This window comes from Corvus kubaryi, unplaced genomic scaffold (genome assembly GCF_017639235.1).
Source record: "Corvus kubaryi isolate FWS band 111438036 unplaced genomic scaffold, C.kubaryi_AGA036_p1.0 37260, whole genome shotgun sequence".
Taxonomy (NCBI): Eukaryota; Metazoa; Chordata; class Aves; order Passeriformes; family Corvidae; genus Corvus; species Corvus kubaryi.
Window position 1 is genome coordinate 470,967 of NW_024581077.1, and position 25,857 is coordinate 496,823.

General features: G+C 41.9%; 1 protein-coding gene across 10 annotated transcripts in view; it reads right to left on the reverse strand.

The window, feature by feature from the left end:
- Positions 1-25,857, reverse strand: part of FAT3 (FAT atypical cadherin 3) — a 398,052-nt gene that overhangs the window by 203,041 nt on the left and 169,154 nt on the right. For all 10 annotated transcript variants that reach the window (XM_042024007.1, XM_042024009.1, XM_042024004.1 and 7 more), the window contains exon 3: positions 12,589-12,903. In XM_042024007.1, coding sequence (XP_041879941.1) covers positions 12,589-12,903 — 315 coding nt within the window. The remainder of the gene's footprint in view (positions 1-12,588; positions 12,904-25,857) is intronic.

Genomic DNA, 25,857 nt, shown 5'->3' on the forward strand with positions numbered 1-25,857 from the left:
AGAAACCCCAACAAACCCCACTCTTTTGTCTCAGGAAATGACATCCTGACAGTTCCACAATTTCTGGGAAAGATTTATCTTGTCCTAACAAAATAATTTCTCAAGTGCCATGACTCAAGTGGACCTCTAGCAAAGGCAGGGCTGGGGACTGGGTGCCAGGTGGGAGTCAGCACCCTGAGTTTCACACCACCAGCAGCATGGACACCGTGATGCAGGGGGGATGTCTCTCTTTGGAGGCTGGGAAAAGTGATCCTGCGGTGATTCTGAAACCACATGAGCATGGAAAAACTATCAAATCCGAACAACTCAGTCTTATCTTAGGGGAAAAAAGTACACATAACTTGCAATTGGAACTCAATGAATATTTTTGGCAAAGACTCACTTATGAAGGGCACTTCATGGACTCTATAAATAATTTCTAAGGCACTCACAGTTTTATTTATACCTTTTCTCTTTTTAAAGGTAACTGAATATTCAAATGCACGTTTGTATTTTAAGTGTAATTTCTAATTACATGCACAATTGCTAATCCATCTGTTTACTACATACTGTAAATGCCTGTCATTCTATATGCTTGAATAATTATTGAAAATTAAATATTGTAAACAGTCAAATTAATTTCTCTCAGCATACCAAATTACCACGTGTCCAAACTGCCCACTGCTCCGTTTTCTAAAAGCCTGGTCTCCACTCCTCCGCACACCAAGAGTGCCCAGCAACAAACTTAGCACTGATCAATACCGCCTTGGTTTTTCTGACGCATCTCCATCTGCTTTTCCCCATCTGTTGTCTCAGGCTCCCCCGAAACTGAGAGCTTTTTCGGCGTAGCAACCATCTTTTACTCCACTTATCCTGCCAAGCACGGCAGGGTGCTGCCTCACGCTGCAGCTACGAAGGTGCCACAATATTGCAAATAAATACTAAAAAAAATAAGTCACCCTTTCAGCTTACCAAAAGGCAGCACAGGTTTTGCTTTTCCTGACTGAGTTCTTAGCTATGAATTATTTTTAATTATTAAATAATTAAAATAAAAGCACTGAAGAAAATCCACAAAAAACACACACTTGTAAAAAAAAACAAAAAAGGGAAAAAAAAAAGAAACAAAACCACAAAAACAAACGCAACCTGAACCCCCACAATCCTTCTTACTTTTCTTGCAGGATTCAATGTGCAGAAATTAAGGTATCTTGAAGATATGATTCTGGGTTGTTTTGTTCTTCCCAAAGGAACTATTAGAGGTGGGGATGAGCATTCATGATGACAAAAGCCAAGTCCATACACATATATGGGTGAAACAGTTTTGGACATGCAATATTTTCCGTGTGATGCAACTGTCTTTATACAGTCAGTTCAACAAAACATGTATTAGTTTCTTCATGTTTTCATCTCCTTTCCTCATGTTTGTTTATAAGCAAAAATAATTTCTCTCCACATAGGAATTTTTTTCTTCTCTGACGTTTTTTCTTCCCATTAAATCTTAATTACTTTCTCAGTACTGCATTTCTGCTGTTAATAAGGCAGCCTGGTAAAGAGGTTAGGCGGATGCCTTGCGGGGTGTTTGTAAAATCCCAGCTATTTTGCACAATGACTTCAAGCAGAAAGTAGAAACAGAAGTTTTGGAAGTGGAGAGGAAACCTCCTCCTGCAGACTGAATACAATAAGAAGTCCTTGAGATCCTCCCTGCTCAACACCAGGTAGCACAGAGAGATGCACCGATAGATTGGAGCTAAGCTTGGGAGTGGGACATGAAGCCCCCTCATCCAGCTGACCAAACAATGGCTGTATCCAAATCCTGCCTATTGGCTTCTCTTATGCTGAGCTGTGCATCCTCCTTAAAGGACTCTGTTCTCTGCAAGTGAACCCAACCCAAGCTGAGGGGTTTTCTCACACAATAATGCAGGGCACGGACATATTATTGAGTCAAAGCTGCAGGTCACCCCAATAGACTAGTCAAGTTAATTCTTAAGCATGTGTTTGCCTTATTTTTCTTCCCTTTAATGCATAGCATTGCCTTAATCAATTTGGATTACATTAAGTGTTACAAGAAAGAAATAAAAAATCTGAGAGAAATCCCCTAAGAAATTACAGACTCACATGAAAAATATCTCAGCATCATGCATATCTAAGCTGTTAATATAGTCTAAAATTTTTCCATCCATGCAGCTACTTTGGGTAATCTTGTGTGTGTTTATTCTCTGTTTAATTAATCTAATTCACACCTACTCAACAAATTAAATTTAGCAGCAATTATTCTTTGCGTCATTTGCAGTGCATTCCCAGGTCGTGTCTCAAGAACTGCCTCAAACACAGAATAATAAGGATAAAGAGAAAATTCTCCATCCCTGTTTGCCTCTCCTCAAGGATCTATTTGAGTAGGCTTACAGCATTTCTTCAAAGATTTAAAAAAACTCATCTTGTTCTCCTATTAACAAAAATAACTTCAACATCTTTGAGCAATGACAGCACCTTTCCATAATAATATCTTCTTAAGGCTATGACGGTCAAATTCTCAGGTGGCACAAACCACATAATTCAGCTGAAGATGTAGCACCACAAGCACTTGTGCTTCTTTAAGCAACTTTTGTTTTAACACTGCACATTTTATTACATAGAGTCTGTGATTAAAGTGAAGGTCAGAAAATACAAGCATATGGTGAATGGAAGCAAAATTAATTATAGCCAAAATATTCTCTTGCAGAGCAGACTTACATTTATCTTTTGGGTATTGTGGCTACATTAAAAAAAATGTGCATGTGCACTGCTGTTTATACACTGTTGGTAAGTTAAAATTCAAGAAATAATACTTAGTTTTCAAACCAAATCCCTTTAAGAGCTGCAAAGCTACTTGCTAATTACCATATAAATAGATCACTGCAGCACAGATTCCTTGCACGCAACTCATCCGACACAAACATTAAATTTCTCTTAGAAGGCAACAAACCCACAGTATGTCATGACATTGACTCATACACACAGGAAGCAACGAGGAAACGTTCTTGCATAGAAAGTACAAGTAAATGAAAGATCATGATTATTGGGGGTAGTGGGGGACTTCTAGAGCTCTGGGTTTGCTTCCTTGCTCCGTGACAGCACCACACTAGGCTGATGGAGAAGAGGGTTGCTTCATACACTCAAAAGAGAAGAGTCAACTCAGCCCTTAGATGCCCAGGTTCCAACAGAGCTATCTGAGACTCCTTGTCCCTGTGCAAACTGTAATTCTTTCTCTCTTGTGGGCAACCCAGGCTTGCCTTTGGGCAGGAGAGAAAGAAAGGTGAGGAAGGACTGAAAGGCAGGGACGGGAAATGGTGGGCTAGTTGGAAACAGGATAGGAAATACATTCTGCTGGGGCTCCAACATGCCCAGGTAACTTCTGCGCACACAGGAGAAAACACGGGTGCCAGGGCAGCCTTGGATTTAGCAGGGCAGGATGGGCTGGACCCATGCCACAAGGCTTTGCATTACATGTGGCCATTGGCTTTGAAGGCAAATTAAAACCCAATTTTTACTGCTGGCATTGGATGAGTAAGCTGCTTCCTTTGCATCAGTTCCCTCCTTGTAAAAAAGTAAAAATGGTCCTATTCTACCTTACCAAACAGCATGAAGGACTTAGCTGCCACAGAGGGAGAAATCAAGTAGGTACAACAAGCAATGAAGTAGAGGCATAGTAGAATCCACATGACAATCAATGTAAAAACAAGGTTACAAGAGCATGGTCCCATGTAAAGAGGGTTTTTTAAACTCTAACTTCAGAGCTCTTAGAGCTCTGTAGAAAGCTGTGTATAATGTGAAAGCTGTGATTAGGGGGCTCTTCTGATATTTAACCCCCAGATTCTGCTTTATTTTTACACATGTATGTCTTTGGTTAAATTAAGCTCTGTGCATGCAGACATATGGCAGCACGATCTGTACAATTACACAGATAAGGTCACATACTTAACTGGCAACAACACTAATTTCAAAGAAGTTGTGTCAGTCTTCCCAGGAAAAGAAAAACACTCTCATTAACATAAGGGGAAGGGGAAAGGAGGGGAGAGTAATTTCACAGAAAATAATTATCTTTGTTATAACAGCTTAACTCTGATGGAAACAGAGAGTTGGGAAAAAAAAAGGGGAAATAACACAATCCACTGTTAAGCTTAATTTTTGAACAGACTAGTTCAGCTGAACTGTGAGGTGATGAGGCTTCGGGAGTTTAATAGGTGCTGACACAACCTCCTATGTTGGAAGACAAAGAAGAAATAATAGTTGGTGATTACTGACATCGTTATGGCCTATGCAAACACACCTGCCTTCCCAGTTGCCTTCTCTTTTTATTTCCATTTCTGAGCTACGTTATTTTTTTTAATATCCACATGCAGCACAGGTCAATCTAATTCTCCAAACAGGAAATATCACTGTTTGTACCAAGGATCAGATGTTAACTAAAAGTAAACCAGAACTACATTCCTTGCCTCTAACTTCCAGTCCATAAAGAGATTTTAGAAATTGCTCACACAACAAGGTGAAACACTATTCAAGCCACGAGTAGTGCCTGTTCTAAGAAGACAATGTGACTATTCACTGCAACTGAGCAAAAGGGGAAAAAGCTGATTTAATGTTGTCTGCTTGGGATTTGCAGCATCCAACACCACAGACACCAGTAATAACTTTGACTGTCGAGCAAAAGATAAACACAAGTTACTTGATTGATTAAAAAGAAGTAGGAAATAAAAAGGAAAAAAGAAACCCATCATCTACCCCCATCCGAAGCTTTCACCTCCTCTGGGCTAACATCACAGCTTTATTTTCCTCCCTGGCAGCTCCCTCTCCAGACTCCTACCCCTGCATGAACGCCAAGCTTACAGGCTCCACACCTCAGTATCCCTAACTCACCATCCTAATTCCTCCTGCCAGAGTTCACATTTGGACCACAAGCAATTACTGTAATTCAGGGACATTTGCTGGTATTATCATATCAATGTATGGCAGGATATGACAAGTATCCGTAGCATATGCATTGTGCCTACATTTAACAGGGCTGTTACTCAGTACTTGTGGTACAATTTCACCCAGTAAGTTCAACTGTCCTTCTGACATTGATAAGAATACTAACAAGAGAATTTGGCTACCTGGAAGTGAATGGAACAGCCCTAACTACAAATTACTGAAGGAATAGTACAGCATCTTAAAAAGGTAGGTGATTTCTTGATCAGTTCTGCCTAGCCATGACTTCCGGAAATTTACGAATACAGAAACTGACCTGACAAGGTAGAAAAATGAGTTTCACAGCTAAGCTGATAGACAAAGCTGCTTCTGAATAGGCAGAAGGTATGCTCTGCTGATGTTTTTGAAAAGAATAAGTGACTGACGTAATACACAACAACATAGATTTATGAGATTAGTGGCAAAATTGTTGCTGTTCCAGAATTGGTGCTGGGGCAGGAAAGGAGGGAGCTGTCTGGTTACTGGGCAGCAACGTCTTCCATCAGAAAAAGCTGTCCCACTGGGCCTTGACATGTTTATGCCCTTCAGAAATAAGTCTCTACTGAAGGAAATAGGGAGTTCATATTAAAAACTGGTGCTGCATTGAATAAGTGAGAACACAATTGTCCAGTCAAGGCAATGGGAACACTCCTTAAACTTCTTACTGTGAAAGAGGTCCAAAAAAAATCATCATGGACATCTAAAAAAAGGTTAAAATTTCTGTAAGACAAGTATAAAACTGCTGATTACAAAGAAATGGCATTTATAAGAAATACTGTATCTTTAAATGCCATTTTAAAAGAGGCACTTGATACCAGAGACATCCAGCAATCTCAACCATATTCAGTGCCTCATGAATAAAAACCCACTGCTAGCAGAAATCAGGTCTGTTCAAGAGAAATCATAAAACTGGATTTATTATTTTATTAAAAGCAGCATTACTGTAGCTGCAACTGAGGTGACACAGCTCACACCTTTATCCCCTCCACAGATAACATATACAGATCGAGAAGGGAATCACTACCAGGGAGGAAGGGAAGAGGGAAGAGACATGCTGGCTGAGCCCAAATTTTGTCATTTTCAGCGGAACCAGTGGCCTGGCCATTAGACAATACTTAGTCTAAAATCTTCTTCATCCTACCATTTTGGAAGTGATGCTCCTCTTTTTTTTTCATGCCTATGAATCATGACTGTGAATGCATGTCTGTTAACGCCAGGATGCCTGAAAAATCGATAGCTTGCATTCCCAGAGCGTATTTGATCTGCAAACTGTCTACTGTGAATTAATTTACAGGACAATCACACAAGGCAAGAAAATACTTCCACTTACAAAAAACCAAAAGAAAAAAAGAAAAGAAAAACCATGAGGTGAGGTGACTCACTCAAAGTCAAAAGAAGAGTTCATGTCCCTGCTGTGCTGCAGCTCAGGATCTAATTGAAAATTTACTCTGGGGAATAAACGTGCCCTGGCAAGCAGATGGACTTGATTTACATCCTCCTCCCTGGTTTTTTTCTTCTCCTCTTTTTTCTTAATAACTACTATTATTATTGTTATTATGACAAATTCCTTAAGGGAGGAACTTTGTCTAATATGCTATACAGTGCCTGGCACACTTAACGGTCCCACTGTGATTAAGCATGTAACTCCAACATCCATGGTCCTTTGGTTTTCCAGCTGTTAACCCTGGGCTCCAACCACTGAAAATATGGTGTCTAGTAAAGAATAAGCCATGCCAAAGCGGAAATTAAAAGCTTTTAGAATGCTCCAAAGCTCAATTTTTAACAGTGAGTGTTATTACAAAGAAGTCATTGAGAGCCACGCTTTTAAATAATAGAGAAGTGAAAGCAAAGAAAGTAGATCATTTAGCGTGTGTTGATACAACATAAATTACAGAGAATGGAAGCCAGCTAATGTGGTAGGGGAATTACATTGTAAGAATCTGTATTAGTTATGGTCACATATCAGTGATGGGCTGGACTCTGCAACTGTTGGTGAACTCAGCATTTGTACAAACAGCGTTAAAGAGCACAGAAGGAAAGGGAGACCAATTCCTCAAATTCACCATTGAATGGAGAGCCCCATAATGAATGTCTTTTCCCTCTGCAAGATCCTGTCTGCTCTTGGACAGGGCACGGACACTTACAGGCTGAATAGCATTGAGCTATTTGTGCTATGACATGATTTGCAGAGCTGATTTTTGTCATACACATGAGCTGCCAAAAAGGGCTCTATGGCCAACACATGTGAGGGAGACACCCTTCAGAAGGAGCACCCAGTGGGAAGGAGATGACCAGCAACGCCATCAAAATTCAAAATACGTTTTCTGATTTGATCATTATAGCACCTAAAGCATATCCTGGAGAAAGAGTGCAGGTTAGACTAAAAACCCCAAAAAAGCTAATGGCCTTAATTTAGAAGATATGGAAGATCTTATTTCAGAAGAAGCTTATTAAGAGTTAGCAGCATGGATGGAGCAGCCAGGAAAGGCGAGTGTCCCTTGACCACGAGAACAGGCTGAGAAACCCAGAAACCCTCCAGGACCACTGGGAAACCCTCCAGAGCTGCCCAGAGCAATCCCCTCCTCAAAGTCTGCTCTAACAGCAGCTATAATATTTAAGGATAATAGATAGATAATGATAGATAATAGATAAGGATAATGATAGAAGGATAATCCCTGCTGCATCCCTGGAAATGTTCATGGCCCGGCTGCATGGGCTTCTGAGCAACTGGTCTAGTGGAAAATGTGCCTGCCCATGGCAGATGGGTTGGAACTAGATGGTCTTTAATATCCCTTCCAACCCAAACCATTCTGTGATTCTGTGATTTCTGGGCTGAAAAGAGGCACTGGGTACCCAGCAGCTGTACTGCTGTCAGCCATCAGGATGTGGAGCAGCAGCAGCAGACCACTGGATTTGTCTTGGTCTGTGAGAGCAAAGATTTCTTGGGACAAACCAAAGAGAAGTGGCTATAAAAATCAGGATGTATGACAGGAGGGTGAAGCACTATTTGAGTATGGCAGAGCAAACGTGGCTTTCAGACCCAGCAGGATTCTACGCCAGCTGGCTTTGTGAGTGCAAAAGAAAGCAAAGCCCAGCCTACTAAGAAGAGTAGCATTCATACCAATTAAATTCTGACACTCACTAACCCTGTATTAGCTTATATAAATATTAATACTACTTCAGCATGAAAATATCCAGAGTCTTTACAAATCTAGGTGCAGATGTGACAGTTCAGAGACAACTTCCAGAGGCAGAGTATTGCTGCTCTGCAAAGATTAACTGACCTATATGCACTATTTCTAAACCTTCTAGTGCATCCTGCCTTCACCACTGCAGCAAATACTATTTCAGGGGTGCCAGGGGTCTCCCTCTGTTTAAATGGTGCCAGCAAAAGGCTAAGCAAGGTGTAAGCAGATTTTCCAGACACACAAGCATAATTTTAGAGTAACTTAATTAGTAACAATGTGCACAAGAGTGAAATTTGGTCTGCTGTCGTGTTAAAGAATCTCTTAAGTAATCTACATAAGACTGAAGAGAAGCTTACTGGGTTTGTTTAAAATATGTTAACACTAAACAAAATAATGCAATGGTTTGAATTAAAATTCGTTTTTTCCAAAGCTCAGAAACATAATAAATCAATGCAGTAAATTACCCCTGTGCTGTGAAATTAACACCCATATACATGAAATAAAAATAAGAATTTACAGCTCTAATCAATCAATTTTTTTTATTAACTACATCTTCTGTTTTATTTACCTTCTTCCATATGCCTCTCGCCCCGAAGTAACTGACTCGGCTCAGGCCAAATGTGGCACTCCTGGGAGCTGGTCAGCCCCAGGCTGCTCCAGCAGCAGCTCTGCTGTCCTCCCCATCTCACACCACCCACAAAGGAGCACAGTCCTGTGACCCCGTGCTCTGCCAAAGCAACCCTAAGCCCTCCCAAGCACACAAGTCAAGCTATGAAGAAAAGCCCTGGCTCTCCCAGCAGCCACACCAGGGTTTGGGTTGACTCACAGCTGCTCAAGATGCTGAGCTCCAGGAATGCCTCCATTGCTGCTGCGTGTATACACAGCTGGGAAACAAATGCCCAGGGGAATGCCTTTCCCTGTAGTCATGTAACCCCTAGAGTCACCTCAACTTTTTGGAAAAACATGTTTCCTACCCTCCTCACAAAACTGTACTTTGCAATATATTCCTCTTGCCCACTATAAAGGAAAATCCCAGCTTGCTCTGTTGGACCTGCTACACTCAGGCTGCAGAGTCCACTAGTTTGCAGAACAAGGCTGCCTTGTTCTCCAGAGTGAATGATTTATGGTTTCACACGTGCTCATGTGCTACATTATTCACTTAGTACTTGTACCTAGGAATATCAGCTCATGAGATAAAAGGGCGTACCGAGGCGCAAACTGCTGCTTGGCTGTATTTTAATAAAAATATCAAGGTGAGAAAAAAAAAGGCCTTCATGGGAGGTTGCCCACACTGCCTTTCCAATTCTGACACACATGGGTGGGCTGCTCATGTTCCTGTCCTCTTCCCTGGAGTACCCATATAAACCCCAAGCCTGAAGAGGAGGGCCCTTGTCACCATGTACTTGTGCCCCCGCAACAGAGTCAGCCCCCAGCGAGAGCATGAGCTGCCCAGGGTGACTTCAATGCCCAAATCTTGCTATCAGTGGCTTTTTAGCAGCTCTTCATTCCTGCAGGAGCAACTCTTCATTTCTCTAAAACCTACAGAGCAAGCCGCAGGTAATAATCCTGAAAGGTCTGAAGACTGCCTTCAAACAGATCCAAATGCACGCGATACATTTGCAGTTTGACTGCCTAAAATAGCCACTGTGAGCTGTGCCAGTCTATAAAAATGTAGGAAGTGACAACTTGTCTATTAAGAGGTTTCTCCTGTCTACAGATACAGCACACAAGGAGTAATGTTGCTTCTGCTATCCAGATAATCAATCAAGAGTGTGAGAATTGGCTGCAATTATGATCCTGAATTAGAACCAGGAACAAAACCTGGACTCCCTGCGTCCCTGCTCGATCAGACATGTAGTGGTCCCTGTGCCTCCATAAACCTGACTGACCTGCATGAGCTACAAGGCAGCTGAAAGAGAGCTCCAGAGGAAGGAAAACACAGTCACTGCTGACCTCCAAAGACAACTGAGAACATCCCTATGCTCCAGCAAACTCCCCATCTCTTCTGCTGCTTCCCACTAAAAGATGCAAAGAATGCAGGATGCTGCCTTCGTGTTGCCTCTCAGCAATGGATTACTCATAAGAGTAAGATGTCAGTTTGCTGGCAGTGTTTAAACTTCCAAAGTGACACAGAAAATAAAAGATCCCCTTTCTCAAATGACTGTTCTCCCCGGACAGCAGGAGCATGCTCATTCAGCCCACGTATGCAGCAATCGCAGCATATTTGGGTTCACATTAAACCTTTTCATCTTGATTATACAGCATGCTGTCGCATTTAGGGCTGCTGTACGACGCTCTACGTGAGTTACTGCTGTGCTGGATCCCAGCAAGCGTGCAGGGCTGGCACGCTACAAACCTCTTGTGTGTGTGCAGAAGTCTCCTGTACAAAACAACTGGAGTGTAAATTACTGTCTTAGAGAGATAACTAGTGCACTGCAGGGAGATGGCTGAAAGGAGCCTTGTCAGAGACCCCCAGGGGCACTCTCTAGGAAAATCCATTATGCTTTTATTTCTCGGACATCAGCATCCCATCAGGAGAAAGCCTTCTCATGTCAAGGCCTGGCACTTCCCTTTGGGAAAAGGGATCTCTGCACACACACTCTCTGTCAGCCTCATCGTTTTCAAAACAAACTTAAAGAGGCCACCTTGCCCAGTTCTCACTGCCCTGCAATTGGCACTGAATTGGATAGAAGGGGATGATTTATCCTCTCTATGACAAATCACAGCCAGTCACCAGCAAGGATGCTCACCGAGTGTAAGGGGGGTCCTTTGGGAGCTGCCCAAGCAGCAAAGTTACTCATCCTGAAGCCTTTAAGTTCTCAGCCAGAAATTTCCACCGTGCAAATGAAGATTAACCAGCGTCAGTGTTAACTGTGAGAATAAGATTTCACTGCTTGGAAAAAGTATCCCTGCCTGCTCTCCAGAGGGACAAAGAGCCAACCCACAGGGTGTGCCACCAGTCTAGGGTGCTACAGGGCTGCCACATGCCCGGCTCCTTGTCATGGGCTCACCCTGGCAGATAAGCAGGGCTGTGCTGAGCAGATTGCTCTGAGGGAGGAGCCGATGGAAGGGAAGCACAAGCATTAAACACTGTGAGTCCTAACTCTGCTACTTTGCCCAGATGGGATTTATGGGGTGGGGAGGGGGAGAAGGGATGCAGATGGAGGAGCATCTTCGGCCATTCCAAGTGTTAAAAATAAGTGAGATATGTGCCTTAGGGCTCAGCAGATTGAACACAGTGATTATACATTCTCCATAATTCTTCACCTGGGCTTATGCCTGAGAAGATCCTGACCCCTTCTTATGTCACACATTGCAATAGGATTGCCCAACCAAATGTTGAAAACCTATTTAATGAACATCATCTCCATACAGAAAATTTAAAATGTTCCCTCTCGCGTCTATTCCTTCTAGTTTTTTTTAGCTGTTTAGAAATTTGCTGCAGATATAAATAAACCTTTGGGAAAAAAAAAATCAAAACCCCAGAACAAAACTAGGAGCATAACAACCAGAAGGAGCACTATGTGAATTCTCTGAACTGCCTTCATAAAGATCAGCATATTGCTCTGAAAGACCCCCTTGACTCTCCAGTTGCAGATCATGCTGGAGGGTCCCCACAAGCCCAATGAGTGAGGAAAGCTGGGTACATGCTGGAGTGAGGAACACCTGCTGCCAAGCACAGGTAGGCACCCAGCAGAGCATCCACGACCTCAGGCTACATCTCCTGGGGCAATTTCTTCATCAACCACATTCAGCAAAGGCACCTAGGGTACAGACATGTGCAGAGCTGCTCTGCATGGGTGCCATGCTCCACTGCCAGCCAACAACAGTATTTTAACTTAAAACAATCACCATCTCTGCCACAATGCACCCACAGGCTACATCTCCAGCTGTTACAAATCAATACAATCACATGGATTTTTTTTAAAGGCCAGAGGGACTTTTAGGTCATCTAAACTGTCTTTTTGTATAAAGCAAACTCTAGAATTAAATCCACCTACTTTGGATGCCTGACTACATGTGCTGGACAGCCATCATGCCACCCACTTCAGTGGTGCTACACCAGCTTATAAAGAATGAAACACTGCTCTGAAACCTGCAACAGCTTGAATCTGCCTCCTAGCATTGCTCTGCAGACTCAGTGCAGCAGTCTCATCCCTAGAAACACAGGGAAGAGGCAACAGCCAGCAGCAATTCAGTGACCCAGGGCAGAGTGATTGCTGCAGCAGCACATCTGCAGCACATCATCTGCCAGCGCGTTCGCACACCGATGCAAAGCAGAATGCTTTAGACATGTACAAGATGCTTTAGTCACATTGGCAACCAGAAAACAGAGGTATGGAAAGCAAGGCAACACCAGTGCACCCTGAAGGGTTGAAAGCTGATAAATGTGTAAATTGCATTTTCCCACTGGCCTGAGGCAACAGGGTTTTGTTACCTGTTTTGGGATTGATTACAAAGAAGTTCTGGGGATTTCCACTTGTAATCCGGTAAGTCAGTTTTTCATTAGTGCTGGAGTCAGGGTCCTGGGCTTGGATCTGAATGACAGATACATCCTTTGGGGAGTTTTCCATGACGACTGGATAATAGATAGGCTCGGAGGTGAGAGGGGCATTGTCATTCACGTCCTCCACTTCAATGTAGGCTTCAATGGTAGTGTAGAGTGGGACGACACCATGGTCAGTTGCATACACCGTCAACCAGTAGGATTTGGTCGTCTCCCGGTCAAGAATATCAGCTGTGTAGATAACTCCTGCAGAAAAACAGCAGGCAGAGGATGTCAGGAATAGGATCAATAAAACATCATATCTACTTTCATTTGGCTGTACTACAGAAATGTGTTCAGCATACAACAAATGTTCCACCTGTAGAAAAATTCAAGTTGTGCAACAAATGAAAACAGAAGCCTGAGTTCAGGAATTACTTTGTGAACCCAGCTCAAAATCTCAATCCGTTGTCCAAGAAACTGAGTAGGAGGGAAAGTAAAAAGATGGCTCTTCATACATGTCCTAATGCCACAGACATTTCTTTGCTAGAACTGCAGCTGGCAGAGTAACAGAAGAAACATCATCATTTTCTGCTTTGTGATGCAAACTTGTATAAACCTCGGTAGACAGAGATACAACCATTGACAATGAATTGCACAAAAAAGGTGGCTTTTCTTTTCAAGTTCCTGCCTGTGCCCTTGCTCAAGAAGAAAACCTGGAAGGGAATTTAAAATTAATCCATCCAAGTCCAGAAAACAGACGGTAAATTTAAAATTGAGCTCGCTCATTGCAAAATCCCAGATAACAAGCAATCAAAAGCTCACACAGTAGCCCTTAAACAACGAGTATATCCTCTTTTATCACAGAGGAAGGAAGGGCTTGGCCACTTTACCTACTGGTGTTAAGAAAACATCAGTTGGTTTCCTACCTGGTCCTAAGAAACACAGGAGAAAGCGTGTTTGTGTATAACAGAGCTACAGAGAATGATCGAAGTACCACTCCCATGCTCGAACAGTCCTACCATGAAGGACTTCCACCCACCTCATTTCTGCCTTCAAGTGCTTTAGAAATCCATCTTCCCCCTGACACGAACACCTGGCTTGTCTCTGGTTGGAACCAGACAACTTTTCAGGTCCCTTCTAAACCAAACCATTCTGCAATTCTATGATAAAGCAGAAACTCATTCTGCCACTCTAAGACTTGCTTGTACTGATGTAATCCAAACCTTCACCGGCTTAAGCACTGACTGTGGTGCACAGAGGACCAAATGCAATAGTACCACATGCAAAATCACACCAGCATCAAAATAAGCAAACACACTTCCTCACCACTTTATGACTCATATATCAAGAATATTTTCCTCTCCTAATACAGCATTGTTAAATCTTGAGAGACACACTCTAATGCAGTGGACCTCAAGTTTAAGAAACATTTAAAGGACAGTTTGCAAACCATCGAATCATGTCATTAGAAGATGGAAAATGATGGAGAAATTGCAGGGCAAAACAGGAACACAAGAATCCTGAATTTAGTCTCAGATGTGTTTGATACTATTTAGAACAAAGTTATCAGTTAATCATAGAGGACAGAGGTACTCTAAGGTCAGCACTAACAAAAGAGCTGTGTGTCTTTTTGGCTTTTGGGGTTTTTTTTTAAGGATCCAACTGCACTGTTTCCATGACAGCTTGAAGTCTTGGAGAAGTTTTCAAGGTAGCACAGAACCCAACCACACAGTCACAGAGATGACACATGTATTTGCTCGTCTTACAGGATTTCTTTTATTTTCTTTATATTACTAATTTTTTTTTTTAATTTTGGATTTTCATTTTTATGTCTTTTAATGCTAGTTTCAACTGACAAGTATAGTCCTAACATTTGATCAGCCATATAAGAGAGGAAGGGGAAAGGAGCAGCACTGATTCTGGTCATGTAAGGGCTTAGGTCTTTTCGTAGTAACCTTAGATCCAAGTCCCTCTCACTCAGATGTATTATTCACCCACCATAGGTGAGCAGGGCAGCACTGGAGGACAAAGGCAGAGTGTATTCTAAATATTCTTGTTGGCAGCAGCCTGTGCTATGTAATGAGTTTCTGTAGAAACATGGGTGAAATATATGGTGAACTGTGATGAAAAAAGCCTACAAGTCCAGAAGAGAAATTACACTGCAGGGATGAGAAGAGCCCATGACAACCCATAGAAATAAATAAATAAATAAATAAAAAAAATAAATCCACATAGAAAAGAACAATGAAAAAAAAGATGAATATTAGTGACCCTAGAGATGATGATTTATTCAGAAGACAAGAAGACTTATTTTAGATCTTTAAACAAAATTTGAAATAGGTAGGTTTCTCCCCCAGAGAGAGCACAGAAGGTTTTAGCAGATTAACCTATGTTTATGAAGCTGAATTTCACTGATACTGAGGTGATAATAAATCTATCTTCTGAGTCATGCCTTCATTTTATAACTCCTGGCAACAGTTACTTTTCATTTCTGTATTTCAGAAGGAAAGGATCATTTAACAAGCATTAGCTACTGCCAACAGGTCTGCTACACTGGTTCTTACTTTTACTTTTGATTTATTGTAAGGTCCCAGACACAATTAATTCCTTTCCCTCAATAAGTCTTGTCATTTCACCTGTCAACACCACACAGCAGCTTGATAAATAAGAAGGATTTTGTTCGCATTCAGGTCTTCCACATGGAAAGCCTTCCATCACCCTTGGGAACACCTTCCGCCATGCTCCTGAACGTTCAGCACAAAATGCCTCCTTGCTGTACACCCACACATGGGTGTAAAGGTAGCACCCAGAAGAATACACAAGCTGCCCCAATATTTAATGAATCTCTCCACACAGGTATGGATGACATCCTTCCCAAGAGACGTCAAATGCCATCCTCGTATGAGGAGTTAACCCTGGACACTAATGATGACACTTGGTTATCAACACTGCTGCTTCATCACTTCAGCATGAATGGAAAGAGGCTGATAGAGCTGGCACCAGGAGCTGCAAAATATGCCCTGGGGCAGTCCACAGATAGGCTCTCACCCATTTTAGCTGAGTGAAAGGAGGGGGAGATCCTTGAATAAAATCACAATGAATTCAGAAAACACATCATTTACTTCAACGTTCATAGATATTGACAAATACTACAGAAAGACAGAATCTGGTTTTCAGGATCAGGAGAGCAGAAGGGAGGAGAGGCCTCTGGGAGCAGCTCTAAGGGCTTTTCTTGGACAGATTTTGTGGTGCACTCTTTCCAGCTGCTTGCTAATTAGAAGAGAAATGTGAACAAAGTAATGACACCTGAACTAAACAAATCAAGAAGTAAGAAGAAACACCAGCAGAAATCATGAAAATTTCAAAGGGACTAAAAACCAAAAAGTTCCAGGATTTTGCAGACACGTTTCTGAACAAGACAGATAAAACAGATGTTCTCATCCACTGGGATGCTACACCATGGAGGCACTACTGCATTTTTACATGAGACAGCTGAAATCCAGCCACACAGTCTGTGAGCCAGCTCTTTATGTTGCCCTCGGCCAGATTTTGCAGTATCCCTGAAAGCCTAGATCCAGCACCACCTGAGGTCCAGGGAATCCTCAGAAATAAAGCCAGCCAACAATCCAAAAAGCAGTGCCACTGATATGCTTGCCACTGCATTCCTCCAAGTACATATGCCCCATGCAATTTGCCAAATACCACGTGCATTACGAGCACTGTAAGTGAAAAATAACAACAGAGTGCATTAGTTGTTGATTAAAATCCTCAGCACATTTATATGTAAATTAAGTGCAGCCCTTGGGCTCGGCAATGTGCCAGCAATGTGAAGGTTATGTGCTTGTTTCTCTTTAAGGCTTGTTTCCCCTCTTTCCCTGAGAAAATAATGGGGTAATGTTTTCTGTACGGCTCCTGCAACTGGACACAATGAGACACTGCATTATGAAGGACGAAGGCAAAAAAAAAAAAAAGGGAGTAAGAAACTAGTGACTATTAAAAGTGGATGAAGAATCAGCAGACTGGATTTCTCTCTTCCCTCTCCCAGTGATTTGCTGTGTTCATCTGTCACCAGACCACTTCAAGTGATGTGGTCCACTCAAAAAATATCTGAAAGTCATGTATTTACTATCATGATGAGAAACCTGAGAGGCTCTTAAAACAATAAGGGTTTGGAGAAAAGCATTATTTCTTTCATCGCCTCTTTTTTGCCCCCTGTTTGTTTACTTTACATGTTTGACAGTACTGTGTATATAGGTAGTGTGATGGATGGACCTGCCACAGCTCTTTAAGAGAATGTTTACTGGAGCTGTCAGCCTGGCTGTTTACATAGGTGCCCATCGCCATGGATATCTGCTACACACATACGTTCCTCCTAAAAGTCAGATCATCCTTCATGAATACCCTCAATAGCACAAACATTGAAAGGAGTTCAGTCCTGTTTAGTTTTTTCAAAGCAAGATGAAAAGACAACTTGGTGGTCTGTAAGAAGCTGTGCATGGAAAAGTCAGAAGAGAGTAACAAAGCTCTTTAATCTAGCTGAGAAAAGCAAACTGAGGTCTGATGGCTGGAAGTCAATGGCAGAAAAAGCAGAGTGCAAATATTCAACAAGGAGGATATCTGGCAGGAGCAACTGCTTGTCAGGGACAGGCCAGAATCTCCCATCATTTGGCACCTTGGTACTGGGAGAAGACAATACAACCTATTCTTCTACCCAAGTTATTGGCTTAGCTGCAAAAACTAATGTAGCATGTGATTTTGCTGAGTGACTCGGTAGCCCATGTTATAGAAGTTGCCAGTAGAACAATGAACGAGATATGGGGAAAGAAGACTGACTAGGAACTATCTGCTACTCTTCCAAAAACTATCATACAGTAAGTAATACTACAGAAAAATACTTAATTCTCTCTTTTTCAAAATACTGCAGTGGTTTTGCAGGGGACATGTTGCATCAGCTCAGTTAGCAACTGAGAAGAGCCTCAGTGACAAAAGACATTCCTTATTCTCCTCAACCCTTTTCAGGAGTATGAGCTAATTGCACAAATGCGCACCTCAGACTGGGAAATCAGGAAAGGTTAGATAAGGTGAATGGCCCACATATTTCCAGAGTCTGGCCCAGGAGTGGCCATAGAGGTGGGCAGGAGGAGTGGGAGGCAGCAAAGGCAGAACATGCCCTCATCACAAGCTGCAGCCCAGGATGAAAGTGACACTACAGTAACGCACTCCCAGATACTCCCAGCTGCCAGAGTGCAACACGCCCATTCCCACCCAAAGCCAGTTCCTTGCTAGTGCAAATGCAAGGTTTAGTGGTTAAAGTCACTACAAAAATATATAACCTTCAGGGTGACTGAAGGACTAAGGGTAATGCATGCACCCTCCAGACCCCAGCAAACTCACTCAATATGTCCAAGGGCCACGTCAGCTTCTGCCATGAAATGCTAGAAAAGCACATTTCCAGAGCCCCCATCTGCCTCTCCTTCCTCCAGCTTCCAAACAAAGGGATTCAGTGCAAACCAGATACAAAGCAGCAGCTGGTTTGTCCCCAAATTAAAATGACAGAAATGAGGCCATGAGGAAAGCCAACTAACAGTGAAACACTCAGGGCTGTTATATCCCTCAAAGGAAGAAACAGAAAAATCACTGCTTCCAAAATGCTACTAATTATTCATGATCCTTTATCAAAGACTCTGTGAGTCTCCTGGCAGTAAACACAACACCTTGGCTGTCACCGATCCATCAGCCAAAGGTCCTCGTTTACATTGCCTTGCTGGGAAAAAAGTAATAAATAAAAGTAACTTGAGAAGAAAACAGTTGAATAATGAGTTTTTAAAATTTTTTTCTGTCTAAAATACAGAGGGGGGAGAAAGAACTTGCATACCTCATCCGGCTGCACCAAGATGAAGGTTTTACATCTGCCTACCCACGCTTCTAGCCCCAAAATCTGGCTGGATCCTGCCCCCACACATTGGCGCACAGGGGAGCCATGGAAAGATTTGTGAGTGTAAATGCAAACGTCAGAGCTAATTCAGATTCCTTGCATTAAGCAGAAATGTGATTTTTGAAGGACACTTAGCAGAGGGCTATTGTAGGCAGGAAAAGCATAAAAAATATTGCAAGCCCATTATTCATCAAACCAGTGAATGTAAAATCAACCAAAATGTCATAATTTGTAGACAGGAATTTCACAACCAATTAAGGAAGAATATTTATGATTTTAAGAACACTAACATTATATCTAACTCTTTTTTTTTTTTTTTAATTTAGGTCCTTCACATAGAACACTTCTCTGTGCATAAAAGCAGAGTGAATACATCTTTTGGGAGATATTTTATTCATTATTTCCATTAAAGGGTAAACTGTAAATAGAACCCAAAGGATTAAACAGTTTTAGCATAATGAAGACGTGAACCTCAGCGCCAATGCCAGACCGATTCAGCACACTGGGGCCACCGAAGCTGGTGGGAATCAGAATAAACCACAGATTATATTCCCCCCTTTTTAAAGTCTTTTCAAGCCATAAATAACCAGGGCCAGTTCTGAATGTGGGCAGCGGTATCCCATCAGCCACAAACTCAACCGGAGCATGAAGGAGACCTATCGCTCATGCCCCCCGCCGCTCGCAGCCGGCACCTTTGAAAATCTGCCTCCTTACTCTGGTGATTAAACACTATTTCAGCGCCTTCATTTAAGGCCCCCCATTGTGCAAAGTGTGCCCTCCTGTTTTTATGTTACTGCACAAATTTTGTAGGCTTTACTGCATATTAAAACACAAACTCAATTCCTACTGAAGCAAGAAGAAAAATCTCCACTGACTTAAATGGAGATTAGATCATGCCCAGGAACGAGTCCAAAACCAATATTAACTTTGGGAGGCTATACATACCTACAACTTCCTAATATTCTTATGTCTGGTTCAAATACAAAACATATATAACTAACCACTCTTGTCAGACAATGAAAGACAGGTTACATTCCTGTCTAGGGCTTAACTTCTAATTTTCTCTTTTTTACTTACGTTTTGGATGTACAAATTTACTGTTACCTCAAAGTGCGGTTTCTGTGGTGAATATCATGTCTGAGTTCTCAGAGCAGTAAAAGAAAATTAGAAAGCCAATCCTCAGCAATGCTATTTACAACAACTCCAAATTAGTCTGCAAATAAACCTTTTACCATGATATTACACACAACATCATGAACATCACAACCAGCCAGAATCTGTTCAACAAACTAAAGGCAATAGTTAAGTTCAGGTCTGGCCACTGCCCTCTCAAACAAAAATAATTATTTAAGAATGTAGTTGAATTTTTTATAGTCATATATGAATATATTAATACTTATGAATTCATTAGTATTTATATTTTACATAGATATTTATATAGGAATGATGTGATTCCAAGGGTGAATGTTGCATACTGAATTGGCAGTGCCACCCACCATAAGGACTGAATTTTTTCTGGAGTCAGATCACATCTTCCCAGGTGTCGCAAGGCTGACACCAGGGTTGGGGGACTGCTGCCACGAGAGCAAACTTCCAGTGAAGCAGCACCTTAATGGCACCAACATAGGGCCACATCTCAGATTAGGTGCTTGACCTTCCAGGCTATTTATATTTTGAGTGTTGAGGAGAGATTCTTCCCTCTTTACCTTGAAATGACTTAAATTCAATGCTGGTTTCCTTTGCTTGCTTTATTTGAGGCCAGGGGGGAAGGCTTACAACTTCACATCAAAATGAGCTATCACTTAAATATGACATCTTCAAGGTCACTTACACATCAATTTCAGAGCAATTTTCCAAACATATCATCAAGACACTGAACCAGAGGCTTAGTCAAATAAATTCTCTATCTTCTTCCACTTACGAATTAAATGAAATAAGATGTGCCAATGTTTTTACCTGACTAGGCTTTATTACCATTTTTGTATCTTCCATCACATCCCTCTACTTATTTAAAGAAATATCCATATTCATCTTGCTTTAATATCTTTTTCTTGGGGAAAAAAGAAAAATCTTATATGGATAAACAAAAATTACAGAATGGACAACTCCAGAAGGAACAAATTGCCTTCAAAAGCACAAATACAGGAAGGAAACCTCTCACTTACGAATAATCTCTGTCAAAGCTTAAGACACTCCATCACTGCCAGACAATGCAATAAAACTCAGCAGTAAAACCAGGCTGAGAGGAGTCATGAAGCCCCACTGATGACTAAACTGCTGCCACATTCTGTTCCCTACTTGCTACAAGTGCTTGAGAACAACGGGGCAAACTGTGATGCTGCTCTGACAAATGGGATGTGTTGCCACCTCGCATGGCTTGAGCCATATTGTTCAACTTCTAGGAATATGGGCTGCCACTGGCATCCCTTTAGTGGTGGTCGATCCACCTTTCTCTTTGGCCTCAGAGGCACAGCAAAATACGATGCCTGTGTACTGAGTGAACTTTGTGCTATTCTCTGGATATGCACAGGCTCAAGTTTTCAGCCGAAGGGGCAAGAAAAACCAGTGGAAAGTGCAATTGTGTGACTGTGGCAGGTGTCATGTAAAACTCAGACACCTCAAACTTTGAAAAAAACTTGCAGGAAGATCTACTGTGGGAATACACTCTCAATGTAACTCAGAAGAACAACAGTTGATGGTATAATTCCACCCTAGTGACTATGGGTTTTTTTCCTTTTTTTTAAAGCATTCATGGGTACTGCATTTCTAGCCACACATGTATTACAAACTGGGAACTCTTCATTATTATAGCCTCTCTGCATGCATTTTTCCCTCTGGATCTGTTTGTCCCTACAGCAAATGATAAGTTCTGCCTTATTTTCTGAGCACTGCTGGGATTTCAAAACCCTTACATGCCTTGTGCCCACCTTCACAGCCTTCCCAACCAAACCAAATGTGGGGATGGTACCAGCAGAAATCCTCACATTGCTAGCACCAAATGTTAACTCTCAATAATAATCTGTTTGAATGGAGGCGTTTTTTTCCTCAAAGGGTCTGGCTAATGCCCAGAGTAACCCAGATTTTTCACACATCCTCTTTAGTAGATTAATAAAGAGATCAAAGTCCGACCCACGTGTCCTCTGCCTGGAGGACTGAGAAGCTATTTTAAAAAGAAGGGTTTGCTCCTGGTTATTTTAGAAATAAGATCATAAGTGCAGCAAAGCTGAAGCAGAAAGAAAAGATGAAGAAAAAAGGCAAAGGATGCTCAAAAGGATTCTGATAAAAGTCCTGGCAAGAGACTTATGTGCAGGGTCCTCTTCCTTTACACAAAGATCTGCATCTTTTGTACTCCCTACAGTACAAGACATTGCTTTGGGAGCCCTTGTGCAAAATCTGTGCCAATCTGCTTCAGGTGCTCTGTACCAATGGTGAGGGAGGTGGAGGGAAGAAGAGACAGCTCTGCAGGGGAGCCTGGCTGCTGGGGGAGGGTGCTCCAGAGAGCAAATGATCCTGCATACTGAGCAGTGCTGGCCCAGGATGGTTGGCCAGAGCAGACAAGGAATATTCCAGCTAGGAAATGTCTTTCTCTTTTCAGTTATATATATTATACTGAAAACAGAGTATGTATATCTTGCTGGAAAAAGAGTCATCTTCCCATTCACTTCCCCGCTCTGTCCTTCTTGCTTGTTTCTTTTGGCCAGCAGCAAATGAGCAACCCTATGAAAAAAGTAGTAACATTACCCTGGAATCTGCCTTTATCTCTCTATCCAAACATTAACCCAGAGGAGCAGTTAAAAAGGAAAGAAAGAGTACCTCTGAAATGGGTTAACAGCCATGCTGCCCCTGAACATGAGCACTGCAGGAAAGAGGAGTGCGATGCAGAAAGCCAGCACAGGAGCATCATTTAACCTGCCCATGTTTCCTCTTCTCAGACATACCATGCCTGACTCTGGAGTCTGTTTTACAAAACATGTCAAAAAATTGGAGAAGATGAACAAAAGAAGGCTCCAAAAACAGTCTGAGGAGCAGAGACAATGATTTACGGTAAGGGAGTTTAAGATTTCAATCTCCTAAGCTTATTAAAAAGAAGATGAAGAGGCAACTTGATTAGAAAAATCCATGTAAGGTTCATGGGGAAATATTACTGAGAAGCAAAGGGCTCTTTAATCTAACAAAATAAGGTGGAGCAACATCTAATGATTGGAAACTGAAGCCAGGAAAAATAAAATTAGCAATCAGCTTGATACCCTTTTTTTTTTTTTTAAGCAGATGATTAATTCCTGGAATAATCTCAGACATCTGCAAATGAGAGCTACAAACTGTTGAGGGAGAAACACTTCATGGCAAATGTATGCTATGCTTTAGTTAGAGAAGGATCATTTAGTAAAGATGTATAAAAGTGATATATAATATATAATATCGGTCTATATAATAGACAGATAGATATAAAAGGGATGAGATCAAATTACCTGTTTTTTTCTTGTTTTAAGCACTACAGATCTGTGAACACTGTCCAGCTGTTTTCTCCAAAGAGCTTGGTAAAGAGGAGGTTCACCGGGTGATGCTGGGCTCCTGCAGTGCTCCCAACATGCCCAGCTCCACTCCCAAGGTCATTTTATGTTGTCCCAAAAGCTTCATTGCCATCCCCACAGTGGGGAGAAAACACATCTAATGAAAAAGAGAAGTTCCTGGTATCTTCTTGCTTCATGTAGGAGGGCATGCAAGAAACTGAAGAGCCTGTTCTAGAGACATGCATTGGAAGCAGCACATGGGCTGGATGGGACCATCGGTGAGCCTGGAGCAATGCCCACTGCTCCTGCCCAGGCAGAGCACCAGGTGGGATGTACTGCAGGGGTGGCAGACAGGGAGCAGCCTGGTCTCAGACTAGAAGATGGTCCCAGACAGCCAACTTTGTGGCTTTGTAAGAACAATCAATTGTCCCTTTGTTTCTCTGAGCGAAATTTCCAGCGGTAAGGGCAGTATGTACTTCACCAATATTGCAGCAGAACATTCCTGTTTTTCAAAGGCACTTTGCGTTTCACTGTGAAATGCAGACTGGATGCACTGATACCTGAAATTTTATCTAGACCCATTTGCAGGACTTTCCTCAGGTCCACAAAAGGAAAGTTTTTTCTCTGTATCACATCAGTTTTGTTTAGCAGGGGCCAAGGTAAGCATGTGAAGACAAAAAAAAAAAAAAAAAAAAAAAAAAAAAAAAAAAAAAAAAAAAAAAAGGTGACTTGTTTAGGATCAGTACTACTACTTTAAATTGCCTGGAAGCAAAGCACTTAATTTTTTCTTAAGTATGCTTTTAGGTGTACTCTATCCTCTCTTCCCTAGAGAGGCTGAAGAAGAGACTCACCACCTTTCATGCTTCTTATCGAGAGGGTGTAAAAACACCTCAAGCTGCTGCTTCTGCCCTGGGCAGATGTTTCAGTGACTGCAGCAGAAAAAAATTCAGGAGGGTTTCCTGGAGGCCAAAGTTTTGGTCAGATCAGCAGCCAACACTGAGAAGATTAGGAACATTTCTTGTGTTGGCCTCAGAAAGGACAGGAGTTCTGTCTCCCTTGTTGAACATACACAAGAATGTCTCCACTAGCACTTCTAAGAACAAGGACAGTTCTAACACCCCAGACCTATTTCACTAATGGGGAACTAACCTCCACAAAGCAGTCCCCATGAGACACCTTTTGCATAGATGCTGAGCCTCTGCAGGGAAACCACACAGGCAACATGTTTTCACTCACACTGTCTTTCTGGATTTAAGCGAGTAGGGCAACAACCCCCTGTGGATGGCTGGTAACTGATAGCTGAAAAGCTGATACCCACGAATTCATACCGAAACCTACCTTCCTTAAAAATTTGAGGGGTTTTTTTTTTGTTTTGTTTTGTTTTTAAATGGTGTTATTTTGTGTGGAAGATGGTAAGATGTTCCCACAATTCTCTTGAAGCTCCTTTTCTGACTTTCCATCAAGTACCCCACCAGCATACACCTTTCCCCAAAAACTCTCACCAGTCTTGAAAGACTTCTCATAATTAGGCTGATTCTCTCTTAGTATGGAATAAATATCCACAAAAATTGCCAAGTATTGTATGGAAGGCACCTCACCTACAGCCCTATCTGTGACTGCAAAAAGTGAAATAACTAGGATTCATTTCCATGTTGGATTTTTTCCAAATCCCCTTGAGCAACCTCGCGGTACCTCCACAGGAAAAACTGCACATGATCATTGAGATAGTCAAAAATTTAATTTTCTACCTTTCATACAGGAAATGGAGCTGGGGTTATAACGTCAAACCTAGCGCAGACCCTGCACAAGCAGACCATAATCACACTTCTGTTTCACTCTCCATATTTTGTGTGATAATAAATCCAAGGTTCGAAGAGTATATGGGGAATATGCCCGAGTATGCTGGTGGAAAGCACTGGGTTTTAATCTTGGAGAAGCACTAGTTTTATATTTATCTTCAAAAATCTTCCACAGGTAGGATATTCTTCTTTGGACAAGGGAACAGAAGGGAGAAGAAAGCTGAGATACACAAGGGACTGTGGCAAGTAAGAGCAGTACAATAAAAGCCTTGACTCAGACAACTCTATCGTGATCACTGGGAACAGTGCCAGTGACTCTGTGGGTGCTTCCTTTTGGCTCTGAAGAGAGAGAAGCAAATAAATGTGCTCTGGCTGCTCCACTCCAAAGTATAACCTTTCATGTAAGACATAAAGGTCAGCTCTTATCCCACCACTAGAGTCTTCCAAAGTCATGGCACTTTCTACCAGCTTTACCTGTTCACGGTTCCAGGAGATGTTATGGCTCTACTCACATGCTTTGGGAAGCAAAGTGGGCAGCCTGGCACTAAAGGGGTGCCGAGACTTCAGCATTCACCCAGATGTTCCCTTGCTATTCAGGGCAAGGCTCAGATGCAATCTGTAGGAGTAAGTACTGCCTTCCCCAGCTGGTGTATATGTACATGCACATAAACTGCAGCAGCTCAATTTTAAAGTGTTTTATGATGAGGCGAACTAAGCTCCCTAAAGAGGCAGGGAAAGTGAGCGTCCTGATAAAGTAAATAATGAAATGTTGCAGTACCAATATACACTGTGTGATCCCCTGAGGGAAACCACAAGCATGAGCCCTAATGAAATAAGACACAGAAAATAAGGGCTTTGCTGTGGACACAACACTTATGTGCTCATTATGCACCACAGTGACTTCTATCACTTTATCACACTTAATCATCATGGTATGTATGATATGCATAAAAACACATGTACATATACACCC